Raw genomic sequence first — 20,879 nt, 5'->3', positions numbered from 1 at the left:
ATCGATCCTGGAGAATGATCCGTGTGCGCTTGAGAAAAATGTGTACTCCGTTTTTTTGGGGTTTAGTGTTCTATAGATGTCTGTTAAGCCCAATTGCTCTAGGTCTTTATTTAGAGCTTTGGTTTCTTTACTTATTTTTTGTCTTGTTGATCTATCCATTGTTGATAGTGGTGTGTTGAAGTCTCCCACTACGTATGTGTTTTCTCTGATGTCTGTTTTCAGAGAGGACAACAGTTGTCTGATATATTTTGGTGCTCCTTCGTTTGGTGAGTATATGTTAATGAGTGTTATTTCTTCTTGAAGAAGTATTGTCCCCTTGATCATAATGTAGTGACCATTGGGGTCTCTTTTTATCTTTTTGAGTTTGAAATCTGTTTTATCTGATATAAGTATAGCTGTTCCTGCTTTCTTTTTTGGTCCATTTGCTTGTAGGATTGTTTTCCATCCTTTAACTTTGAGCCTATTTTTATCTTTTGTAGCTAAATGTGTTTCCTGGAGACAGCAAAAGGTTGGGTTTTGTTTCTTAATCCAGGCTGCAACTCTGTGTCTTTTTATTGAAGAGTTTAGTCCATTTACATTTAGAGTTAATATTGATATGTTAACATCTGTATTTGCCATTGTGTTTGTCTTTCCTTTGATTTTATTTATTTATTCTTTTAATAACTTTTTTTTTTTTTTTTGGCCTTCTTTCATTGTTATTCGTCGCTCTGAGGTTCTGGCTTTAGGACTCCTTGTAGTATTTTTTGGAGTGGGGGTTTAGTTGCAATGAAATTCCGGAGTTTCTGTTTGTCTGGGAAGGTCCATATTCTTTCTTCAAAGAGGAAGGAGAGCTTTGCGGGATAGAGTATTCTTGGTTGGCATCTGTTTTCTTGGAGTCTGTTGACTATGTCCCTCCACTCTCTCCTTGCCCGTAGTGTTTCTTTGGAGAAGTCTGATGTCAGCCTGATTGGTTTTCCTTTGAATGTTATCTGTTTCTTCCCTCTTGCCAGCTTCATTATTTTTTCCTTGTCCTGGATTCTTGGGAGCTTTACTATTATGTGTCTTGCTGTATTTTTCCTTTCGTCGTGGAAGTTTGGTGTTCTTCTTGCTTCTTGTATATCAATTTTCAGCTCCTTCTTCACATTTGGGAAGTTCTCTTCAATTATCTCTTTGAATATTTTCTCTGTTCCTACATCTCTCTCCTCTCCTTCTGGTATTCCTATAACTCTTATATTTCCTTTCCTCATGGAGTCCGATAGTTCCCGAAGTCTTTCTTCGTTCTTTTTCCTTCGTACTTCTCTTTCCTTCTCTGTTTTGGTTCTTTTTATTTCTGTGTCTTCAAGATTACTTATTCGTTCTTCCATTTCATCTATTCTGCTTTCATTGCTTTTCCCAGAATTCTTTAGTTCTTCCATTAATTCTTTGATCTCCTGCATTTCTTTTACTTCCCTCTTTAGGGACTCAATTTCTTTCTTCTGACCATTGTTTTCCCTCTCTAGGGACTCAATTGCATTCTTCTGATCGTTGATTATTTTTCCCTTATCATTGTTTTCCTTTATGACTTCTGTCAGTTTTTTAATCACGGCAATTTTAAATTCTCTTTCTGGAAGGCTCAGAAATTCTTCCAAGTTATTGTCGTTGCAATCTGGGGGCTGGCTTTCTTTTTGTGGTGTGCTTTTTCTCTGGAGAGTTGCTAGGTTGCGTGTGGTTCTTCTCCTCCCTACTGTCTGTTTTCTAATTTGCCGTATGCGTTGGGACACTGTGTTGTTGGGACTTGCCGGCATCTTGGGTGGGCTTCTCTGTTCCCCTCTGGTTCTTCCAGGAGTCATCTGTCAGTTTCAAGCAGCCTTTACTGGAGAAAGGTCCCTGTTCTAAAATGCCGATGTGGGGACACACTCCCCTGTGCGCCTGGTCTGCCCCGGCGGTGGGTTCCTGCTCCCCTCTGGGCTTGGACTGCAGGCCAGAGGGGGTCTGGCGTGGGCGAACTTCCCCCGCTCACCTCTGGCTCCTGAGGAAGCCTTCTGCAGGTAGTCTTTACTGAAGAAATGTCCCTGTTCTAAAATGGTGATGTGGGACACACTCCCTGCGCTTCTGGTCTCAGGCACACTATTCTGCGCGCCTGGTCTGCCCCGGCTGTGGGTGCTCGCTCTCCCTGTGGGCTCAGACTACTTGTTCAGAAGGGGCCCGGTGTGGGCTAACTCCCCAGCTGGCCACTAGCTCCTTCAGTAGCCTGTGCTGGGGTCAAGTCGCTAGGTGGCACCAGAGATCTCTCCTAGAGCCCTTGGGGAGCTGATTTTCCACCCCGTGGGACAGGGAGCAGAGCGGGGATGGTAGGGTACACCTCAACGGCTTTGGGGTGCTGTGTCTGCCTTGTGCCCCACCGTCGTGGGGAACCCACGCCCCTAATTTCGTGCCCCGGGTCTCAGTTCCAAAGCCCTCAGTTCCAGGACGCGGGCTGTAGCCCAGATCAGTGGCGCGGGAATGGCGCCTTTTGAATCCCGCTCCCCTGCCTGGGCGCCTTGTTCCTGCTCACTCAGGGAGGGCCTCCGCCCGGGTCTCAGTTCCAAAGCCCTCAGTTCCAGGACGCGGGCTGTAGCCCAGATCAGTGGTGCGGGAATGGCGCCTTTTGAATCCCGCTCCCCTGCCTGGGCACCTTGTTCCTGCTCACTCAGGGAGGCAACATGGCGGCGAGGAGACGCTGCGAGTAAGATCTCCCATTAAAAAAAGTTAATAGGGAGGAAAAGCGGCAGGTCCCAGTGAGAACTGAGACAGGGAAGATAAACGGACGACTCCAGCAAACTGCCCGAAGAAGAAAGTTGCCATAAAAGAGGACGAGAAGGGAGGGAAGCGCAGAACCCTGCTCCCCTCCCCCGCCCACAGAGGCGGCACTCTCCGACCGGCAGAGACGAGGGAAACAACAAACCAAAACGCCCAACAAGAAAAACGGATGCAGCAAGTGGGACTGTGAGTGGAAAGGAACTATTTCAGCCACCACACCCCGTGAACGGGAGCTGAGGCGAACCCTGCAGGATCCGCCGCTGAGGTGAGCTCCAGGCGCCAGTAAAGAGAGCCCCGCCCACCAGGAGGAGCCCAGCACCAGCACACAGCCCCAGCCGCCCGGTAAGCTTGCGCGAAAGCGGCGCTCGGATTGCAGCTGCCCAGGGCCCTGCGCCTGCGACCTAGGCTTGCGGGGAGACGGCGGAGGCCCTCCCTGAGTTTTTTCCACTTCTTTTCTTTTTTTTAAAGATTTTTTATTTATTTATACAAGAACCGGAGTATAGGCCAGATGCGCGGGAGGGTGAGAGGATTCACCAGAGACAGAGCGGGGAACAGAACAGGCAGACTGATGAAATACACTGCTGAGGGGAGCAGCAGGCATGACAGGAGAGGTCTGCAGCGCCATGTGGGACCCTCACTGGCTGGCTGGGATTGAACCGGTGCTGCAGAGGCTGTGGACAACTTCACAGCGGGGTGCTCAACCCCCTGTACCACCAGGGGAGGCCCTACATTGTTGTACTTTTTAGTACAATGTTTGTTTTCTCCTCTCAGGTGTAGTCCCCGTAAAATTCCTATCCCCAATTCACCCGAGCACCATTGCTATACTCCCTTGTGTTCTCCCTTCCCTTGATCCCTCTCTCTCCCTCTCCCCTGCAGATTATGCTAACTGAAATAAGTCAGAAGGAAAAAGAAAAATATCAAATAGAAGGAATATAGGGGAACCAAATAAAGGATCAGGGGGAAAGATAATAACACTAAATAAAAAAAAATTAACAGGCAATTTGTGTCGTTCTTTGATTGAAACTTTCATTTGCTCTATACACTGTGAGCTCTGTGAGGGCAGGGGACTGCTTTCATGTGCCTGCTCTTGTTTCCCAGAAGTGGGCCTGGGGATTCCCCACCCACTGGGTGCTGGAGAGTGCTTGGTAACCTTCGGAAGCACTAGCAATCTCAGTCAACTTATGTTTGGTTTCATTTTTTAGAACTGTTTCCATTCTATTATCTAAAATATTTATAGCTAGCCCAAATCCAGAGTGAGTTTTGCTGCTTTTAATTAAGACCAGCTCTGAGACAGCTTGGCTAAAGCCTAGAAGAACCCCATGGCCTTGTCAAGGGTTTGCCCTGAAGAATCAGACGGAACTGTACATCTATACCTTTTCTTGTTGGTACTTGTGTTTGAAACGAGTGGGATATAATGATGTCCTGGGGCACTGTTCATAATACAGATATGTAGCTAACAAGCTCCAAACCTGGACTCAATGCAAGACATTTGAAAACATCTGGGTTTTCACTGAAGATTCTACTTTCTTTCCCAATAGTGTATGAAGTGAACACAGTGCTCAGGTCCCAGTCACAGCATCGTGTGGATGCCCTGTGCACCCATTATTCCTGTCACGTGTGAGGTGCTGGATCTGTTTTCACAGGAGATTGAAGATCAGATAAAATGCAAGACATTCTGTCAGCAGAATATTTAGCACATTGTCATTAATTTTGATCCACATTTTATATTATATTTACTTAAGGAAGGGGTGTATTTAGTCTAATTCTGGAAGGCTGTGTACACTGCTAGATGTTAAAAGCGACATGTCTTTTTTGATTAAAGCATTTGATAGGGTCTTCCTGGTGGCGCAAGGGATTAAGCACAGCACTATGAAGTAATCTGCAGCCTCTGCAGCAAGAATTCGATCCCTAGCCGGCCAGAGAGCAACCCACATGGTGCAGCAGACCTCTCCTGTCTCGCCCGCTTGCTCCCGTCAGCAGTGTGTTTCAGTCAGTCTGCCTGTTCTGTTCCCCACTCTGTCTCTGGTGAATCCTCTCACCCCCCATATCTCTGTCCTGTACCCCAGCTCTTGTATTAACAAATAAATAAATCTTTAAAATAAAAGCATTTGATAATTGTAAGAAAGCACAAGGTACAGAAATATATTAAGAAAATAAGAATCTTACATAATCCCTGCACCATGAGATAATTACAGTTTGCATTTTGGAGTATATAATTTTAGTTTTTTCTTTTGTGTTATGTATACAATTATATTTATATACCAAACTGGAATCACACAATACATACAATTTTGTAGCATTAAGGATATATTTAACATATCCTGAAAATTAATGCATTAAGGATATATTTAACATTCTTAATTTATTAGTTTCAAACTTTTAAAAAACTTTGAACCTGGGAAACTGCAGACATATATGGCAAAACCCACAGCACTGCCATAAACCTTCCTGTATCCATCCCCCGGGCTTTAGATTCACCTACCACTCTATGCCATGGAGGTATTTGGAAGCTACTCTCAGCCATTATATCATTTCCTCCTTGGATATGCGAGCCTGGATCTCTAAAAGATAAGCACTTATTTTATTCAACACATATCCACAAGGTCATTATCTCACTTAGAAATTGATAGTAGTTTATTATTATCATGAAATATAACTGGCTTATTAAAGATGTTTACAATTTTTTAGAAGATTGATTGATTGATTGATTGATTTAGTTTTTTGGTTCTTCTGTGCATAGAAAAAGTTGGGGGGGGTGAGAGGATTCACCAGAGACAGAGTAGGGAGCAGAACAGGTGGATCTACTGAAATACACTGGTAAGGGGAGCAGCGCGCAGGACAAGAGAGGACTGCTGTGTCAAATGTGGTTTAGCTCCCTGTCCAGGGAGCCAGCAGTGATAGTCTGAGACTTAATCCCTATGCTACCAAGGAGGAGCTGTTTACAGTTTCTTTGAATCAGGGTTCAAATGAAGACCATAAAGTTAAATTGGCTAATGTCTTAATCAATCAATCAATTAATTAATTAATTAATTAATTTTCAAACATTGTAGTCTCCATAGTTCTCCCACCACTGCAAACCATCACCATATTTCCTTGTGTTCATATGTCTCTTAAGTGTCTTTTAAATTAAAAGTATCCCCCCCCACCTCACATACACACACTTTCTCTCTGTTAGTTTATTTTGCAGTTACCCACAATCTGAACTTCTGATCCTGTGGATTTCTCACATGGGTCCCTGTCCTCTGAATTTCTGATAAATTAATAGTTGGCTCTAGTGCCTTGCTAGGTTCTGGTTTAACCTTTTAGCAAAATGACCTTTTGTCTGGGATAATACATTTCCATCAGACTGTAGGAAATGTTTGCTTGTCTTATTTTGGTGATGTTGGTAGTTATTGGTGGTTATTGCTTAATTAATTACTTCATTGTGACTTGAGAAATAGTGGTTTGCAACTTTTCCATTCCTTCTGTGCTCATTAGCTAAAATACTTCAATTGAGGTAAACTTGGCTTCATTAACTATTTGATTAGCAGTTTTTAATATAAGGAGTTGGTTCCTCAATCTTTTTTACTCAAAAATAACTAATGCGTGTCTTGTGAATTCATGGATTTAAAGTGTATTTGATGTGCTTCAATTCATTCCTGATAAAGTTACTGTTGATGCCCAAATTGTCTCATCTTTGGTCAATAGATACCTCTTTATTTATTTATTTACCTCTATGCTTATTTTTTTAATAATTATTTTTTAAATTTTATATATTTTTACATCATTTTTCATTTTTGTACAATGTATGATTTTCATCTTGGTTATAGTCCCCATATAATTCCCATCCCTGCCTTGTTTTGATCCTACTCCCTCTCTCCCCCTACCCCTGTAGTGGGTCTCTGGTTTATAGTTGCTTGTTGATTTTAATTTTTACTTTATTACAATTAGTCTATGTTTGTAGCAGCACTATTTACAATAGCTAAGCTATGGAAACAACCAAATGCCCAAAAATAGATGACTGGATCAAGAAGATGTGGTACATATACACAATGGAATATTACTCAGCAATCAAAAAAGATAAAGTAGATGCCTCTTTAGATTGGCACCCATATTCTCTGAGACACAATTCCATCATGTTTGATAACATTCTTGTTTTCTGTCATGATAAGATATTCTAGGCTCGCCTTGTTCATCTCCTGTCCCAGACTTAAAATTATCCACTTATCTAAGGAACCGTTTTGTTCCTTTTATTGGAAAATGTTTTGTAGAGAGTAGGGGTGCTCATTGCTACTGTTTTGTTCACTATGTGTAGTCTTTGCATTAGAAAGAGTTAGGGAAAATGTGTTTGGCTAAAGTATGTGAAATTGTCATGTTCTGGGATAAAGTGATCCAATACTGGCAATTTCACATAGTTTAACCCATTTTTAAGAGCAAACACATTATGAGTTCAAACTGATCTATCCCAATGGGTTTGTCTATATTTAACTTCATCGATTCTGACAGCCTGAGACACTTTTCCATAGATATCTGGTACAGCTAGTTCCTATTTATTTATTTTTAAAGATTTGTTTATTTATACAAGAACTGGGGTGTAGGCCAGAGGTGCAGAAGGTGAGAAGATTCACCAGAGACAGAGTGGGGAACAAAACAGGCAGGCGGACCGAAGACACTGCTGAGGGGAGCAGTGGGCGAGACAGGAGAGGTCTGCCGCGCCATGCGGGTTTCTCCCTGGTCGGCTGGGAATGGAATCCATGCTGCAGAGGGTGCAGACAGCTTCACAGCACATCGCTCAACCCACTGCGCCACCGGGGAGGTCTGCTAGTTCCTATTTAATGCTCTTCTTCTCTGGAGAGTTTTTGGGCTAGTCTTGATTTGTAACTTCCCTCTTTGCTTTTTTTCTTCTCTCTTTCCCTCTTCCTTCCCTCTATCTGTCCCTCCCTCCCTTCCTTTCCTTCCTCCTTTCTTACCCCCTCTCCTCCTCTTCTCCCCTCCCTCCCTCCCTCCCTCTCTCCTTTCCTTCTTTTTTTCCTTCCTTTCCTGGTTGTGTAGTGACTGCAACTCCATCACGTGCATACACCGTATTTTTTTTTTTAATCCATTTTCTTCTAAATATTTTCATTACATTTTTTCTCTCTTGTAAATGTGGCTCTGGTAAATGTATTTGATTAGAAATCTTTGTAGTATTTTTTTTATTATTTCCTTAACATAAATTCTTAAAATGTAGAATTTCCGAGTCAAGGAGTAGAGATCTTTTAAGATTTTTGGTATATTTTGCCAAATGACTTTCTTCTTGTGCTCCTACCACTGCTCATTGTTAGTGTGTGATCAAATTCTCCAGTCTTCATCCCATGGTTATTTCTAGATTGTTGTTCCATCTTTTGCATATTGATACTTGTGCTATTAATATTAAAATCTTTTTAAAATGCCAAATTATTTACAAATAAATTGAAGCTTTGGATTCAGTTTCTCATCATATATGCCTTTCCCACAGCTGGCTCAGATTTAGGGTCTGTCTTACAAACACTGTTAAATTCCTCTCCACAGCAATGTCCTGCTCTCTCCACAAGCAATGTGTGGGCGAAAACAACTCTACGCTCTGGGGGAAAGCCTTGTTTTATATGTGTAGATGTGGGTTTTAAATGTATTTATGTGTCTGTGTACATGTACATAAACTAAATAAATGTATATACTATAAAGCATTTAATTTAGTAAATACTTTTTAAAAAAAGATTTATTTATGTATGCATACAAGAACTGGGGTACAGACCAGAGGTGCAGGGGGTAGGGTCTCTCCCTCAGAGAGTGGGGAGCAGAAAAGGCAGACTGACTGACTGAAATACACTGCTGAGGGGAGCAGCAGGCGAGATAGGAGAGTTCTGCTCCGCCATGCAGGTTGCCCCTGGCCACAGGGGATCGAACTCATGCTGCAGTGTCTGCTGATGGCTTGATAGCGCTGTCTTTAACCCCTGTGCCACCAGGGAAGCCCTAATTTAGTAAATACTTTAAACAGGTTAAAAGACAATAGAAACAATTTCTACATATCAGAAATTCTGAACCATGCCCAAATTATTTTCAATTACATACAATGAGGCCTTCCCTCCCTTATGAGAAGCTATTTTAAGAAACCAAATGATAGTAATGATCACTTTGTACAATGAAGTTCATTCTTCATCCCTGTAAGCGAGGCGTTGCTAGCTCACTGAGTTGCTAAAGCCACAGTGTTGTGACACCCTCCGTATACCCTATGACCCCATCTTCCACCCCCACTCCCAATCTGATTTTCCCATGTCCTACATATCATGCGTTTTCTGGAGCTGTGCCTTCCTTTCCTCCTCCCATTTGTGTCTTTCTTATGCAGTGCTCTCCTGTACACAGCTGAGACAGGCCTCATCCCGAAACAGACCATATTGCTCAATTGCATGCCATTTATCATAGAAGCACAACACGATGGCTTTAGCCAACACTCCCTGGGTGCCAATGTGCAAACAAAGGAACAGTCTGAGCTCTTCCAAGGAGCCAGGTTCTGCTTTAGTAGGTCAGATAGAGTCAAATTGATCAACAGAACTGTTACAAGGTTTGTTACATATAGGGACAGATTTCTACCCTGGTATTTTCACGCAGTTTCTGTGCCTGGGAGGTAAAAAGAAAAAGACTGACTAATGTCCCCACGGTGCACGTTAGTATTTCTGACCAGGCAACCTTATCCTAGCTTTTCCAGTTCTGCAGTGGATCCGAATGTTTTATTCAACAATTGATGGTTTTGCCCATTGGTGAAAAGAAAGTTCGAGTATCCAAGCAATTTTAAGAGATTAAAGAAAATGGAATACTTTTTTTAGAAAAGTGCCTTTACTTCTTATTCAGTTTGAACCCAGTGGCAAGAGGAAAAGAATAAATTCTTGGTTTGGAGGTTGTTGATAATGCAGTCCCGTGACGTTCTGTTGAAGGGAGAGAGCATTTTTCACGATTACAAGGTGGAGTGTGCTGGATCTGGCTGTTAGGCAGTGAATCAGTCATGTCTAGCATGATGGGGGGATGAGGGAAGAAAATGGGACTTTGATATCCAACTCCTGCTGCCGACGGACGGCAGTGATAAATGAAGGAAATAAGCGCCCACCAAATCGGCAGCCCGAGTGGAGTGAGGCTCTGCAATAAAGATTGGAGATACCTTCCACAGGGGCTTCAGTGGGCGTTCCATGCAGTGTATTACCACTTCCATTTATCACGTTCAATCTAGAGAGCAGTGGGGAGATATAACTGCTCATTTTTATCATCTTGAGATATACACACTATGATCCTGACTTTAATTAACTGATTTTAAATAACTTTATTCAGAGTCACTCCCTTGGCCACGTACAGCTAGCTCATGGCTGAGATAGCCTTCTACTCGAGAGCACAGGGACCATCTGGTCCACTTGAACATGGCGTTTATTTTCCAGGGACCAGAGGAGTAAGCAGAAGAGACTTCTAAGCAGGCCCTGGTCCCTCCATGTCCAGGAAGTTGGGGACCAACAAAATAATTCGAGTCAGCTGTAGAAAGATCCTAGAAGACAGCTCTGTAAAGAGCCCCGGAGGAAATGTGGTTTCCTCTTTATACATTTGGAGAGGTGGAGATGGTGCAGGATGAAGGTAGGTAACTCTTGGTGGAGGTGTCTTCATGTCCCTGCCTATCTCCTTAGATTCATCTCCTTTCAACCCTTTGTCCTGCACAAGCTCCTCGCAAAGCCGCAGTCTCTCTTGCTTTCAAGATTGTGTATATATTGTTCCTTCTGCCTAAAAAGCCTTTCCCCAACTTCTAGGCCTGATCATCTCCTTTAAGTTTTAAAAACATGTCGGTGTTATTTTAGACAATCAAGGGGTATTACTTCACTCAACTCATGAGACAAGAACCCACACAGAAACAGGGCCTTGTTTCTCCAGGTCTCCCCTGTGTCTGCAGCATCCTTAGAAATAGCTTGTGGAAAGTGGATGAGATGAGCCTTTGCCAGGTGGGGAGAGGGGGATACACTGCCCTTGGCCATGGTCTCTCTCTCATGCTCTATCAATACCCCGATCTTAAGTCCGTATTTCAGTTCATCTTCATATAAAAGAATCCCATGCCCCCAGCCCCCTGATCTACCTTCCTTACAACCCTGGGAGTCTTTTCATCTCTATGGACTTGCCAGTTACAGTCATATCATAAAACTAGGGAGTACAATATGTCATCTTTCTTGTCTGGCTCTTTTGACTTTGTGGAATGTTTTTAAGGTCCACCTATGTTGAAGCTTGTGCAAGTGCTTGATTCCTTTCATTGCCAAGTGGAGTGGATCTACCACATTGTGTTTATCTGCTCATCGGAGGGTGGATGCCATCCCTGATTCTTAATGACAAGTCTGTGTCAGTAACTCCAGGAGGTCTTTCCTGGCTCACTTCTGTCATGGGTTTTGGAAAATTTCCTGTCTCTGTCTGCCAGCCATATATGACACTGTGAGGGCAGTGATGCGCCTTTCATTTCTGCATCCCTGCAACTTGGCCACTGGCCTAGTTTGGAGTCGCCCGCCTTCAGCTGTCCCTTCTGGGTGGTTTCGGCTCACCTGCACACCCTCATGCTAGTGCTTGTATTGAGAAATTCATAAAGGGAAAAAACAAGAGTATGTAGTAAATACCCATACTGCTAAAGTCAGTGCCATGGTTCCTTCAAGTCATTTCCTTTCTCTTTGTGAAAAAAAAGTTGAAACTTATCATAATTTCTGTCCTGTCTCATCATCACGCTTAGCCAGTTTCCTCCTCCTCTTCCTCCCTCATCTTCCGTGGGGAAGACTCTCCTTCTAGTCAGTTTTGTCTGCCTTTACAGGTACATATATGTCATCTGGAAAAATATTAGTAGCAGCTTTGGGATTGTACATGGTACATACTTTGGAAATAGAACTTAGTTCATAGTTAAATGAGTGAATACATGCAACATACTCTGCAGTGAGATTAACACTCCAGTGGTGGGCGACAGCAGAACGAGGTTTTGCTCAAGTCCTGCCCACATGCAACAGGACAACATTGGTCAACGTCCTGCTAATAGTGGCAGCTGACCCAATCAAGCACTTACAAGGGGCCAGCACCCCTCCACATACTTTTCATCTATAAACTTGGCTCTCACAACAGCACTGCTAAATATTCTTATTATCAGCCCCATTTCATAAATAAGGTAACGAAAGGCAAAGGGAGGTGAAATTGATTGCCTAGGGCCACAGAGCTGGGGATCAGAGAGTAGGATGTGAACTGGGCAGGATGACATCAGGCTCCATCCTTCCCTCTCCTCATTGGGCCTTGCCCCATCAGCTGACTTACTGTGCTGATACCCTCCTCCGAGGTGTTCCTATCTTCAAGGACTCAGAGCAGGTTGGACAGAACCAACAAGCAGCCTGCCTTTCACTCTGGGAAACCCCAGACTCAACTCCTGGCCCTGCACACCCAGACTCATCTCCTGCTTCCTGGTTTGATCAGCTGGTAAGAGCAATCCCCACCTGTCCTTGCATACTGGGCTCCGTTTCTCAGGCCTTGGCAAATGCAGGCCTTAGTAGTTGGAACCCAAGTTTGAGTTAGAGCAACAACTAGTGGGACCTGGCAGTGTGGGAAGTGGGGAATTAAAAGAGGAATGGCTGGCCTTCCAGTCCCTCTGGGTGGCCCTTGACTGGCTGCTTTGTCTTCTTGAAGGCCATTGCCAAGGAAATCTTGTAATTTAACAGTAAAATCAAGAAAACCATATTTTAGGGCAAGTTTTCTGATTCTGGATGCATAAAATCAATGTTTGATAAACAGTTTTAGCCTCCCATCTTAAGCCATCAGTTATAATTTCCAGATTAGGAATATTATTTCCAGAATGAGGGACTAGAACCAGCCACTTATTAAATGTTTCTTAGAGGCTACACATTTTAGTTTGGCTATCTTATTTCATCTTCTCATTCTCTCTGAGGGGGGCTGTTACCTCCCTTCAGGGCAGGGTAATGATGTATGGGAAGGCCAGTGAGGAGTCTAGGGAAAGCCAAGGATGGAGTTAGAAGGTCCCAGAGCTGAGCCATGGTCCATTTGGCTCCCAAGCTTCCCACTGAGCTTTGCTTTGAGAGAAGCACTGTGGGGTCCCCATGGCTGCACATGAACTTAATAAGGTTATGGGAAGGAAATCTGGGCACAGTGCCTCAAGACAGTGGGGGCCAACTCCAGCTGCCTCACTTGGCATTCTTTTGACTTAATCATTCTCAACCGTGGCTCCATTGCCACCTAAAGCTGTATAACTTACCTAATATTGTTCTAAATCTGTCAGGGTCAGCAGGCCCTGCAAGGGAGCAAGCAGAAGGAAGATAGCAGAATGATTATTTCTTAGTGAAAGGTAGTATAGAACAACAAAAGGAACATGGCAGAGGAAGCAGATAGACTTGGGGTGCAATTAGGCAAAGCATTAGAGCTTGTTACTCCCCTTCTATCCCTCTACCCCCTTTCTCCCCCTCTCTTCTCTCTGTGCCCTGGGAGGCTGACCTCCATAGACGCTTTCATCCAACTCCATTGCTTTCTTGTTTCTGGCAAAAGTGCCTGGGTTAGGCACAGGAGATTCCTTCAGGCTTACCGGGCCTCCACATCCCCATAAGTAAAATGGGTACAATAACAAACTCTACCTCAGTGTCTTGAGGATTAAATGAGGTCACTTGTATGAATGGCACACTGTAAGTTCTCCACCTGTCCTCATCATTTTCAATCCTACACTAGATGACCTTGGATGAGTCAATGAAGCTCTTCAAATGTCTGTTTCTCACCTGTAAACGATGTTAACATCACCTCATCTGGACTGCTGTGTAGGTTGAGACTCACTGGGAGGAATTAACTGAAGATAGTTTATGGGAGGAACTATTTGCTTGATTGTACCATATGAGATTGTCAGTGATTTGGCTGTTTTTGACCTACGTATACAGCAGTTTTCCCCTGTTTTGAGGTTGTAGGCAATGTCAAAGGGACCAGCAACGTGGAGACTGGTAGGGGGTGGCCATGAGCAGTTACCTGGCCTACTGAGTGTGGCAATAGAAGAGCAGCTAGCCTCCGGAACTGGGACCCTCTGTGGAAGAGCAGGTGACCAAGCAGGACCCGTGGAGAAGGAGCCAGAAGAATGATTACCCAGCCTTGCGTACCTTCTGCTCTCTGGATTTCTACTGGTTTCTCCTTTTGGTCAAAGCCAGACAGACAAGAGGGCATGGGAGCTTGAATGAAGTAGTCCAGAGATGTCAGCCTGCTGGACACAGAAGAGAGAGGTGGAGAATGGGTCTGGAGTGGCAAGAGGGATCTTGCCAGTCCCTATCCTTTTGGTACAGATGAACTGGCTCTTGTCATTCTTACTATTAAACGTGGGGGTTTGAAGGCCAAACCAGGGTTATCCAGAATGTAAAGGCTCAATAACATCAAAAAAAGACACATGGTTGTGAAATACCACCCCCCAAAAGCCCTCAGAGTGGCTTCACAGCGTGTCCTAGATTCCACAAAGCCCCCAGAGGTCCCTTGTGGGGCCCAAGGCCAACCTAGCCAGCCTAACCATTCTCTGGACCCTGCCCCCCTCCAGGAAGGGCCTCTTGCAGTTGCGAGGGACCAGGAAGCATGCCTCTGAAGTCCCATCAAAGCCCAGCCCAGGTCGATGGTGTGAACAGCTTCAAGGTTTTCACTAGAACTAGCATTTAGAAGGCAAATTGCCTAGGGAGAGGCTGTCAGGAGAAGCCATCAATCTTGCGGCATGTGCAATTTGCTCAAGTTTGCAGACCTTCAGGACTTTTTCTGATGAATGAAAAACAATCAGAACTGGATGAAATATCACAGACTTTTATGAAGCCCTATTAAAATCAAAGTTGAAACCCCTTCCTGCCTTTGGTCAGTTTTCCATCCATCCTTGGTGTGGCCACTGTGTATCTTCTGGCTCCTTGTTCCATCATCCACTCCCACCAGTACCCTGGCAGAACCCTGTCCCATAGGCCAGGGAAGAGGGAGGAGCAATGGGGTGGTCTTCCGGCTGCAAGGCAACATGAGAGGGTTTGTTCACGCTCAGGTTGCTTCATCTATGGTCTTAGCCCAGCTCTCCATTCCCTGGATCGGAGGTCATTCCTATGGGTCTCAATCTTGTACCTGGAATCACTGGGAAGTTTCAAAAAAGTATCACGGCCTGAATTTCATCTCATTTTCATTCGAGATGTGATGCCACTATTCTGGAGCTTGGCATGGGGTGCCTGTGGAAACCCACAGGCAATACCTTCATGTGAGTTACTGCCTTAAAGCTGGCAGTGCTCTGAATTGCTTCCAAATCCCCTTGAGGCCTTGTAAAACCTGAATGACTGGGCCTCACCACCAGGCTTGCTGGCATAGTTCTGGGGTGGGTGGGGACCTCATATTTTGCATATCTCTCAAGTCCTCAAGCCATGGTGCTCCTGGAGGCAGGGAAGACATGGGGCTTGAACATCAAGCAGTCCCCTTATCCTGCTTTCCCACTCCATAGTCACAGCCCTGGTCTGGGCACTAAACTCTAGAACCACTGCCTCAGTGGATACTGAGGCACAGAGAGGTTAAATGACTTGGTTTGAGGTCAAGGGACCCCTGATGGATGGAGAACTGAAGTCCATCTATCTCTCTTCAGGCCTGACTGGTTGAGCTTGTGCAAAGGGCCAATATTTTCTTCATGTATGTCTTGTATCAAATTTTCAAATGTACGAACCAGCTCTCTACTCCATTTAGAATTATTCATATATACCTGCATTTACTATACTTGTGAGATCGGGATTTCTGGGTGAAGAAAATAGGTGAACATCTGTTTAAAATACTTATTTCTAATCAGCTATATCTCCCACAATCACTAGAAGATTTTGGAAATGCTACCTCCCACTTCCAAACCCCAAAGTAACCATTAGTTTCCCTGAATTTCTCTTTTGAAGCCCTTGCCTTCACCTGTTTGGAAACTTCCTTGTCCAGCAGGTCAGGGTAAAAAGATTCATTGCTTGGCATGGGTCTAGCATCTAACAAACCGTGGCCCTGGGCATATTACCTAACCTCTCTGAGCCTACTTTCCTTCTCTGACAGCTCCATGGTTCCACATCTATTCAATAAGGAATTGGGAAGATTAAACAGTATACTTTAGGTGTAGATCTAGCACACTTTCTCTTTCCCCTTCCCAGGGCAGAAGTAGGTTGTGTGGTAGGGACAAACAGTCATCATCAAGAAAGCAGTCAGCCATGCCTGCAGGGGGAGTGCAGATCCCTCCCCCCACAATTGGGACTGGCACTCAGGACCCCCAGTGCACCACATGGGCTCCTTATCACTCCTGGGTGTGGGGAGGATATGGGGCTGAACATAAGCAGCCACCCGACCCAAGAGGCCCGCTCTCTGGATCCACAATCCTGCAGTGCCCTCACTATGCCTGTGCCCCCACAGCCTTTGGGCTCCAAGTGGAACGTGATTTCATACCCTGACTCTGGTGATGGATGTGTGTAAGTGACCTTGGCCCTCCAGCCACCATTGGTGCATGTGATGATGTAATTGAATTTGTATACATCGTAAATTTTATTAGAGGAAAGCAATCTAGTTCCAGTTCTGCCTCCCTGGAGTTACTGGATTGTATCGGAGGATAAACTTGCTGGTCAGCTGGGTGGGGACAGAGGTCAGGGCCTCAGTAACTCTCTCACTAGCTTTCATTGGATGTGATAAACAAAAGTTTGCAGCAAGTCCCAGGAGCCCAGGCACTTCTGACTTGGTGTTGAGCCCACGGGTGAGCAGAAGCCAGCAGAGCTCACAGCAGCAACTCCTGAGAGGAGTCAGGATTTGTCTTAAGTGTTTGATTCTCTGCTGTGAGTCTCCCACCATGGCCTCCTCCCTCCTCTCCCCTTCCTCCCTTTGTGATTCTGCCTCCGGAAGAGGCAGATGGTTTGGTAAACAACAGCTCACCTGCATGAACCTCAGTTTCTTTACCTGTGAAATGGAATTGGTAACACCTGTCTCAGCAGATGGTTGCAGAGATGGCGTGAGATGATACCTGGGAGGTGCTTGGTACATAATGGGACTCTGTGCATGTGAGCAGCCATCACTACCAACCCTTCTTGGGGGTTTCAATGACTGTCTGGAGATATGTATGGTTTTCTACTCTGAATCAAGCTTGGGCCTGAGTCCAGCGCATTATACCATCAGTCCTCAGGTAACTACATCTCACTAGCACAGATCTTTGTCTCTCACAGGACAAGACCGTGGGCAAGGGGCTGGTGGTGACCATCTGTACTATAGAGGTCAAGATAGGGAGTGATCCTTGGGGATCCATGTGGTCAGGGATGGCTTCCTGGAGGAGGCAAGTTTGACCTGGATCTTTAAGAACAGGCCAGATTTGGGGAGGGTGAGCAGAGCAAGGAAGCCACAGCTTTATCTAATGCCTTCCCTATGCCAAGGTGATATACCATCATTTTATTTAGTACTTACCTAAACCCACAAAAAAATAGGCATGCTGTTTCCTTCTTGACAGGTACTGAGACATGAGTGACAGAGAGGTCAAGGGATTGGTGTGTAAGTCCAAGGCCACATGGCCAGTAAGCAGTGGGAATAACTTCAAACCTAGATCTCTCTGGCCTCACAGGCTTTGCTATGGCCACCTCTCAGATCACTGACACCCACTCGACAAGGTCTCTGTGGAGGCACTTATCTGGACCCAGGTGAGCCCCCTTATTGACTAGTGAAGTGTATACAGAGCTCTGTCTGCAGAAGAAGCCACCATCCAAGAGCCGCATTATGTGCATGTGCATGCGTGTGGCTGTGTGTAAATGCATGTGTGTATGGATATGCGTGTGAGAGTGCATGCAGGTGTGGTATGCATGTGTGCATGTGTGTGTATTTTGTAGTGTGAGTGTATCTGTGTATGTCTGTGTATATGTGTCCTCTGCATGTGCATATGCATGTGTGTACTTGTGATTGTGTGTCCTTAGTGGTGTGTGTATGTATGGGTAAATGTGGGGGTGTTATATGCATGTGTTTATATGTGTCAGTGGGTAGGTATGTGCATGTGTATGTTCTTCATGGACAGGTTTGTTAGCCGAGGTCGACTCCCTGAGAGTGCCTCTGCATAACAGCACATGTTGCCCGCAGGGACTTGTGGAGTACGCCGGATTGGGATGGTAAGGAGTGTGTTTAAGGGGAAAAGGTAGAGCGGGTGTGGTGGGAGGCAGTGCTCTCCTTCCATCCCACAGCACACAGGCAGTGCTCACTCACATGGGTAGCCAGGACTAGTTCACCCCAAATTTGATTTCCACCCAACTTCTCAGCAACATGGCTATTTCTGGAACACACCTGGGAAATGCCGGTAGGTTTATGTACTGTTGTTTCTGAACTTGACAGAAAAAATTGTCTTTGATTTTGTTGAAGGTTTTCTGTTTTATTAATGTCGGGTTTTCCCTCTAGATAGGAAGGCAGCTCAGTGATGTGTGAACCTCCATTTTCAGCTTTTTTTCTTAGAATTTCATTCCACTTCATCACCTGCTGCTTCCTATCTAAGGCTTCCCAGAGATGGATGGCAGTGTCCAGAAACCATTTTCTTATTCCTCTTATCTTGTTTGCTTAAACCCTGGCTTAGAGGGGCCCTGGAGGAGGCCCTGCATTCTCACCTGATTTGAAGCCACCATCACACAGCAAACAAGTTCTGTTTATCTTCCCACACTGCAGCATTTAAGCTGCCTTTGCAGGTAGAGTCAGGCACGTGTTCTTGGTGCAGGAACAAGGGCTTAGGTTCCAGGATCACAGAATCAGATATGAGTTGTGCCTATTACTGACAATGAGATCTGGACAGGTTAACCAGCCTCCTAAAGCCTTGGTTTCTGTACATTCCACACAGAATTAAAATGCTTGCTTTCAGGAGACACAAGGAGGGCCAAGATGAACACATCCAGCACAGGGCCTAGAGCCTAGCGATGCTTCATAAATGTTTCCTTTTTCCTTCTGTTTCCTTGAACAAAAAAACAAAATTAGCTCTGATCTTAGAAAGGCAGTAACAAGTAGGAGGAAACATCTCATTTTCAATGCCTACTTAATCAATCTCCCAGACTGTTCAGTGTCTACAGTTGTCCTTGGCACAATAAGAATAAAAGAAACAGGAAGTAGGGCCTCAGCTCAAAGGAGTGGAGTGGGGATCTAAGAAAAGTGTGGGTGAAATGCTTGGGGTCCCCTCACACCAGCTGCTTCAGGAGCTGATGGTCACAGTGGCACTTGCCACCCACATAAAGGGAAGGCTGGACTTGGGAATCACCATAGCTTTGGGCCAAATTTGGATAGAGAGAGGGAATCTACAACAGAGAGGTACTTGGGGATGATAGATGGCATGTGCTGCAGAGGAGCCAGGCCATATCTCAAGGATAGAATGGACAGTAGAGTGAATGACTAGAGTGAGCCATTGTGGATTCTTATTTGGCATTGAATTGGTAACACTCAGTGTTGTGACCTCAGTATCTAGCACAGTGCCTGGTACGCAGTAGGTGCTCAATGAATAGTTGTTGACTGCTGGGGAGGTGAATGTCTGGGGAGGTGAATAGTTGTTGACTGCTGGGGAGGTGAATGTCTGCTCAAACATCATCTTTCCAGGAAAGCTTCCCTCACCTGCCTGCTAACCCCCACTCTGGATTGGGTGGTCCCTTTGTGCCTTCAGGGCCCCAGATATGGGTTGGAATAATAGGGAATGGCTCCTGGATGGCAACTGAGAAAGGGAGGAAAGAGGAAGTTAGAGAACTCAGAGTCTCTTAGGCCTGCAAATTGGCCTCCTTAATTGCAGCATAATTATGAACAGCTATACCTGTGGACCTTAGCTCAAGTAAGTCATAATGCCATATTTGGAGAAATTCAGGCTACTTAGTAACAAATGATTTGAGGAAAATGTGTGCTATTTATAGGATCAAACTGTATTGGATTCCTGCAACAGAGTCTTGGAAATTATTTATTGAAATGCTGTCATTTCATGGATGTTGAAAGCATGTCACTAATGCCCAAGATTACTCACCCTGAACTTGGAGAGCAAGGCTGGGCTCAGGAACCTGAATCTTGAATCCTCCTTGTAAGAGGCCCTTCCTCATTCCATAGACTCCCTTTGGAAGTGGAAGTTCTTGCACTCTCCCCACTCTGCAGCTTCAAAGCAATTTCTCCAGCACATACCGGCACACTGTTCCCTATACCGGGCACTTCACCTGCATTAGCTCAGGTAATCTTCATAATCCATGAACAGATGTCCCCATTTCATAGATGAAGAAATCAAGGTCCAGAGTTATGTCATAAAGTGTTCAGAGCCCGAGTGGAGTTTAGATTTGAGCCCAATGCTCCTGACTCCTATGTTAAATCTCTGGTTAGCTCCATGGCGAAAGAATTGCTACAAGCAGCAGCCACTTCCAGGCTCTTTGCTACAGCAAATTTTTCATAGCTGGGCAGACAGATCAAGTTGGATAGTAGTGGGCACTTCACCAGCTGTTTCTCTGCCCTCCGTGGCCTTCCCTGACAGTAGCAATGTCTTGTCTTCCTTGATCCCTTTGATCGCTGATGCCACCCAACTGAATTTCTTAGCATCTACATCCCAGGAAATGATTTTCCTACATAATATTCCTAGAAAAGTTAAATGCCTCATTAGTCATATTTACAATTCATTTTAATTGTATCCTTGAGAGCAAATGTATTCATTTTTCTCCTATGTTATACTTCTCACTTTAACAACCTTTTAACAAAGCAGAGAGATCTGAGCACATGAAGAACGCTTTGCTTTCTTAAAATATGCCACCTCCCAAAAATGTAGGGCCCAATTATCACAGTGAATATCAGCTAATTATCAGATACAAAATATGGATCACAACTAATTATCATGATCTGACCTTACTTCCAAGTCATAGATTCCTGTAAACTAGGGTACTGTTACTAAAGAAACAGAGATTTAAGTGGGAATTCAAGAACTGCAGCAATGAGTATGAAATGTTTATACTTCTAACAAATGGCCAAAGCAAGACATACTTTCTTAGGCTTCTGTCTGGTGAGATTTCCTAGCAATCCTTCCTCTGGGCTGGACACAGATCATGAAAAGTCAATTTTATTAGAAGATTCCTAGAGTCTTATATTGGAAATAAGAATAACTACTTCCATTTTTTCCA

At 44.6% G+C, this 20,879-nt stretch overlaps 1 protein-coding gene across 3 annotated transcripts in view; it reads left to right on the top strand.

The window, feature by feature from the left end:
- The window catches only part of CLSTN2 (calsyntenin 2), a 635,260-nt gene that overhangs the window by 111,366 nt on the left and 503,015 nt on the right, over positions 1–20,879 (top strand). The window contains exon 1 of one of the 3 annotated variants that reach the window (XM_054700778.1): positions 10,043–10,365. The exons of the other annotated variants lie outside the window; for them this stretch is intronic. Within the exon in view, the coding sequence (XP_054556753.1) occupies positions 10,314–10,365 (52 nt within the window). The 5' untranslated portion in view covers positions 10,043–10,313. Of the gene's footprint in view, positions 1–10,042; positions 10,366–20,879 lie in introns of those variants that run through there. 3 annotated transcript variants of the gene reach the window in all.

Source organism: Talpa occidentalis, unplaced genomic scaffold, assembly GCF_014898055.3.
Source record: "Talpa occidentalis isolate TD23 unplaced genomic scaffold, MPIMG_talOcc4v2.1 talOcc4.4, whole genome shotgun sequence".
Lineage (NCBI taxonomy): Eukaryota > Metazoa > Chordata > Mammalia > Eulipotyphla > Talpidae > Talpa > Talpa occidentalis.
This window is presented reverse-complemented; position numbering and strand designations above follow the sequence as displayed.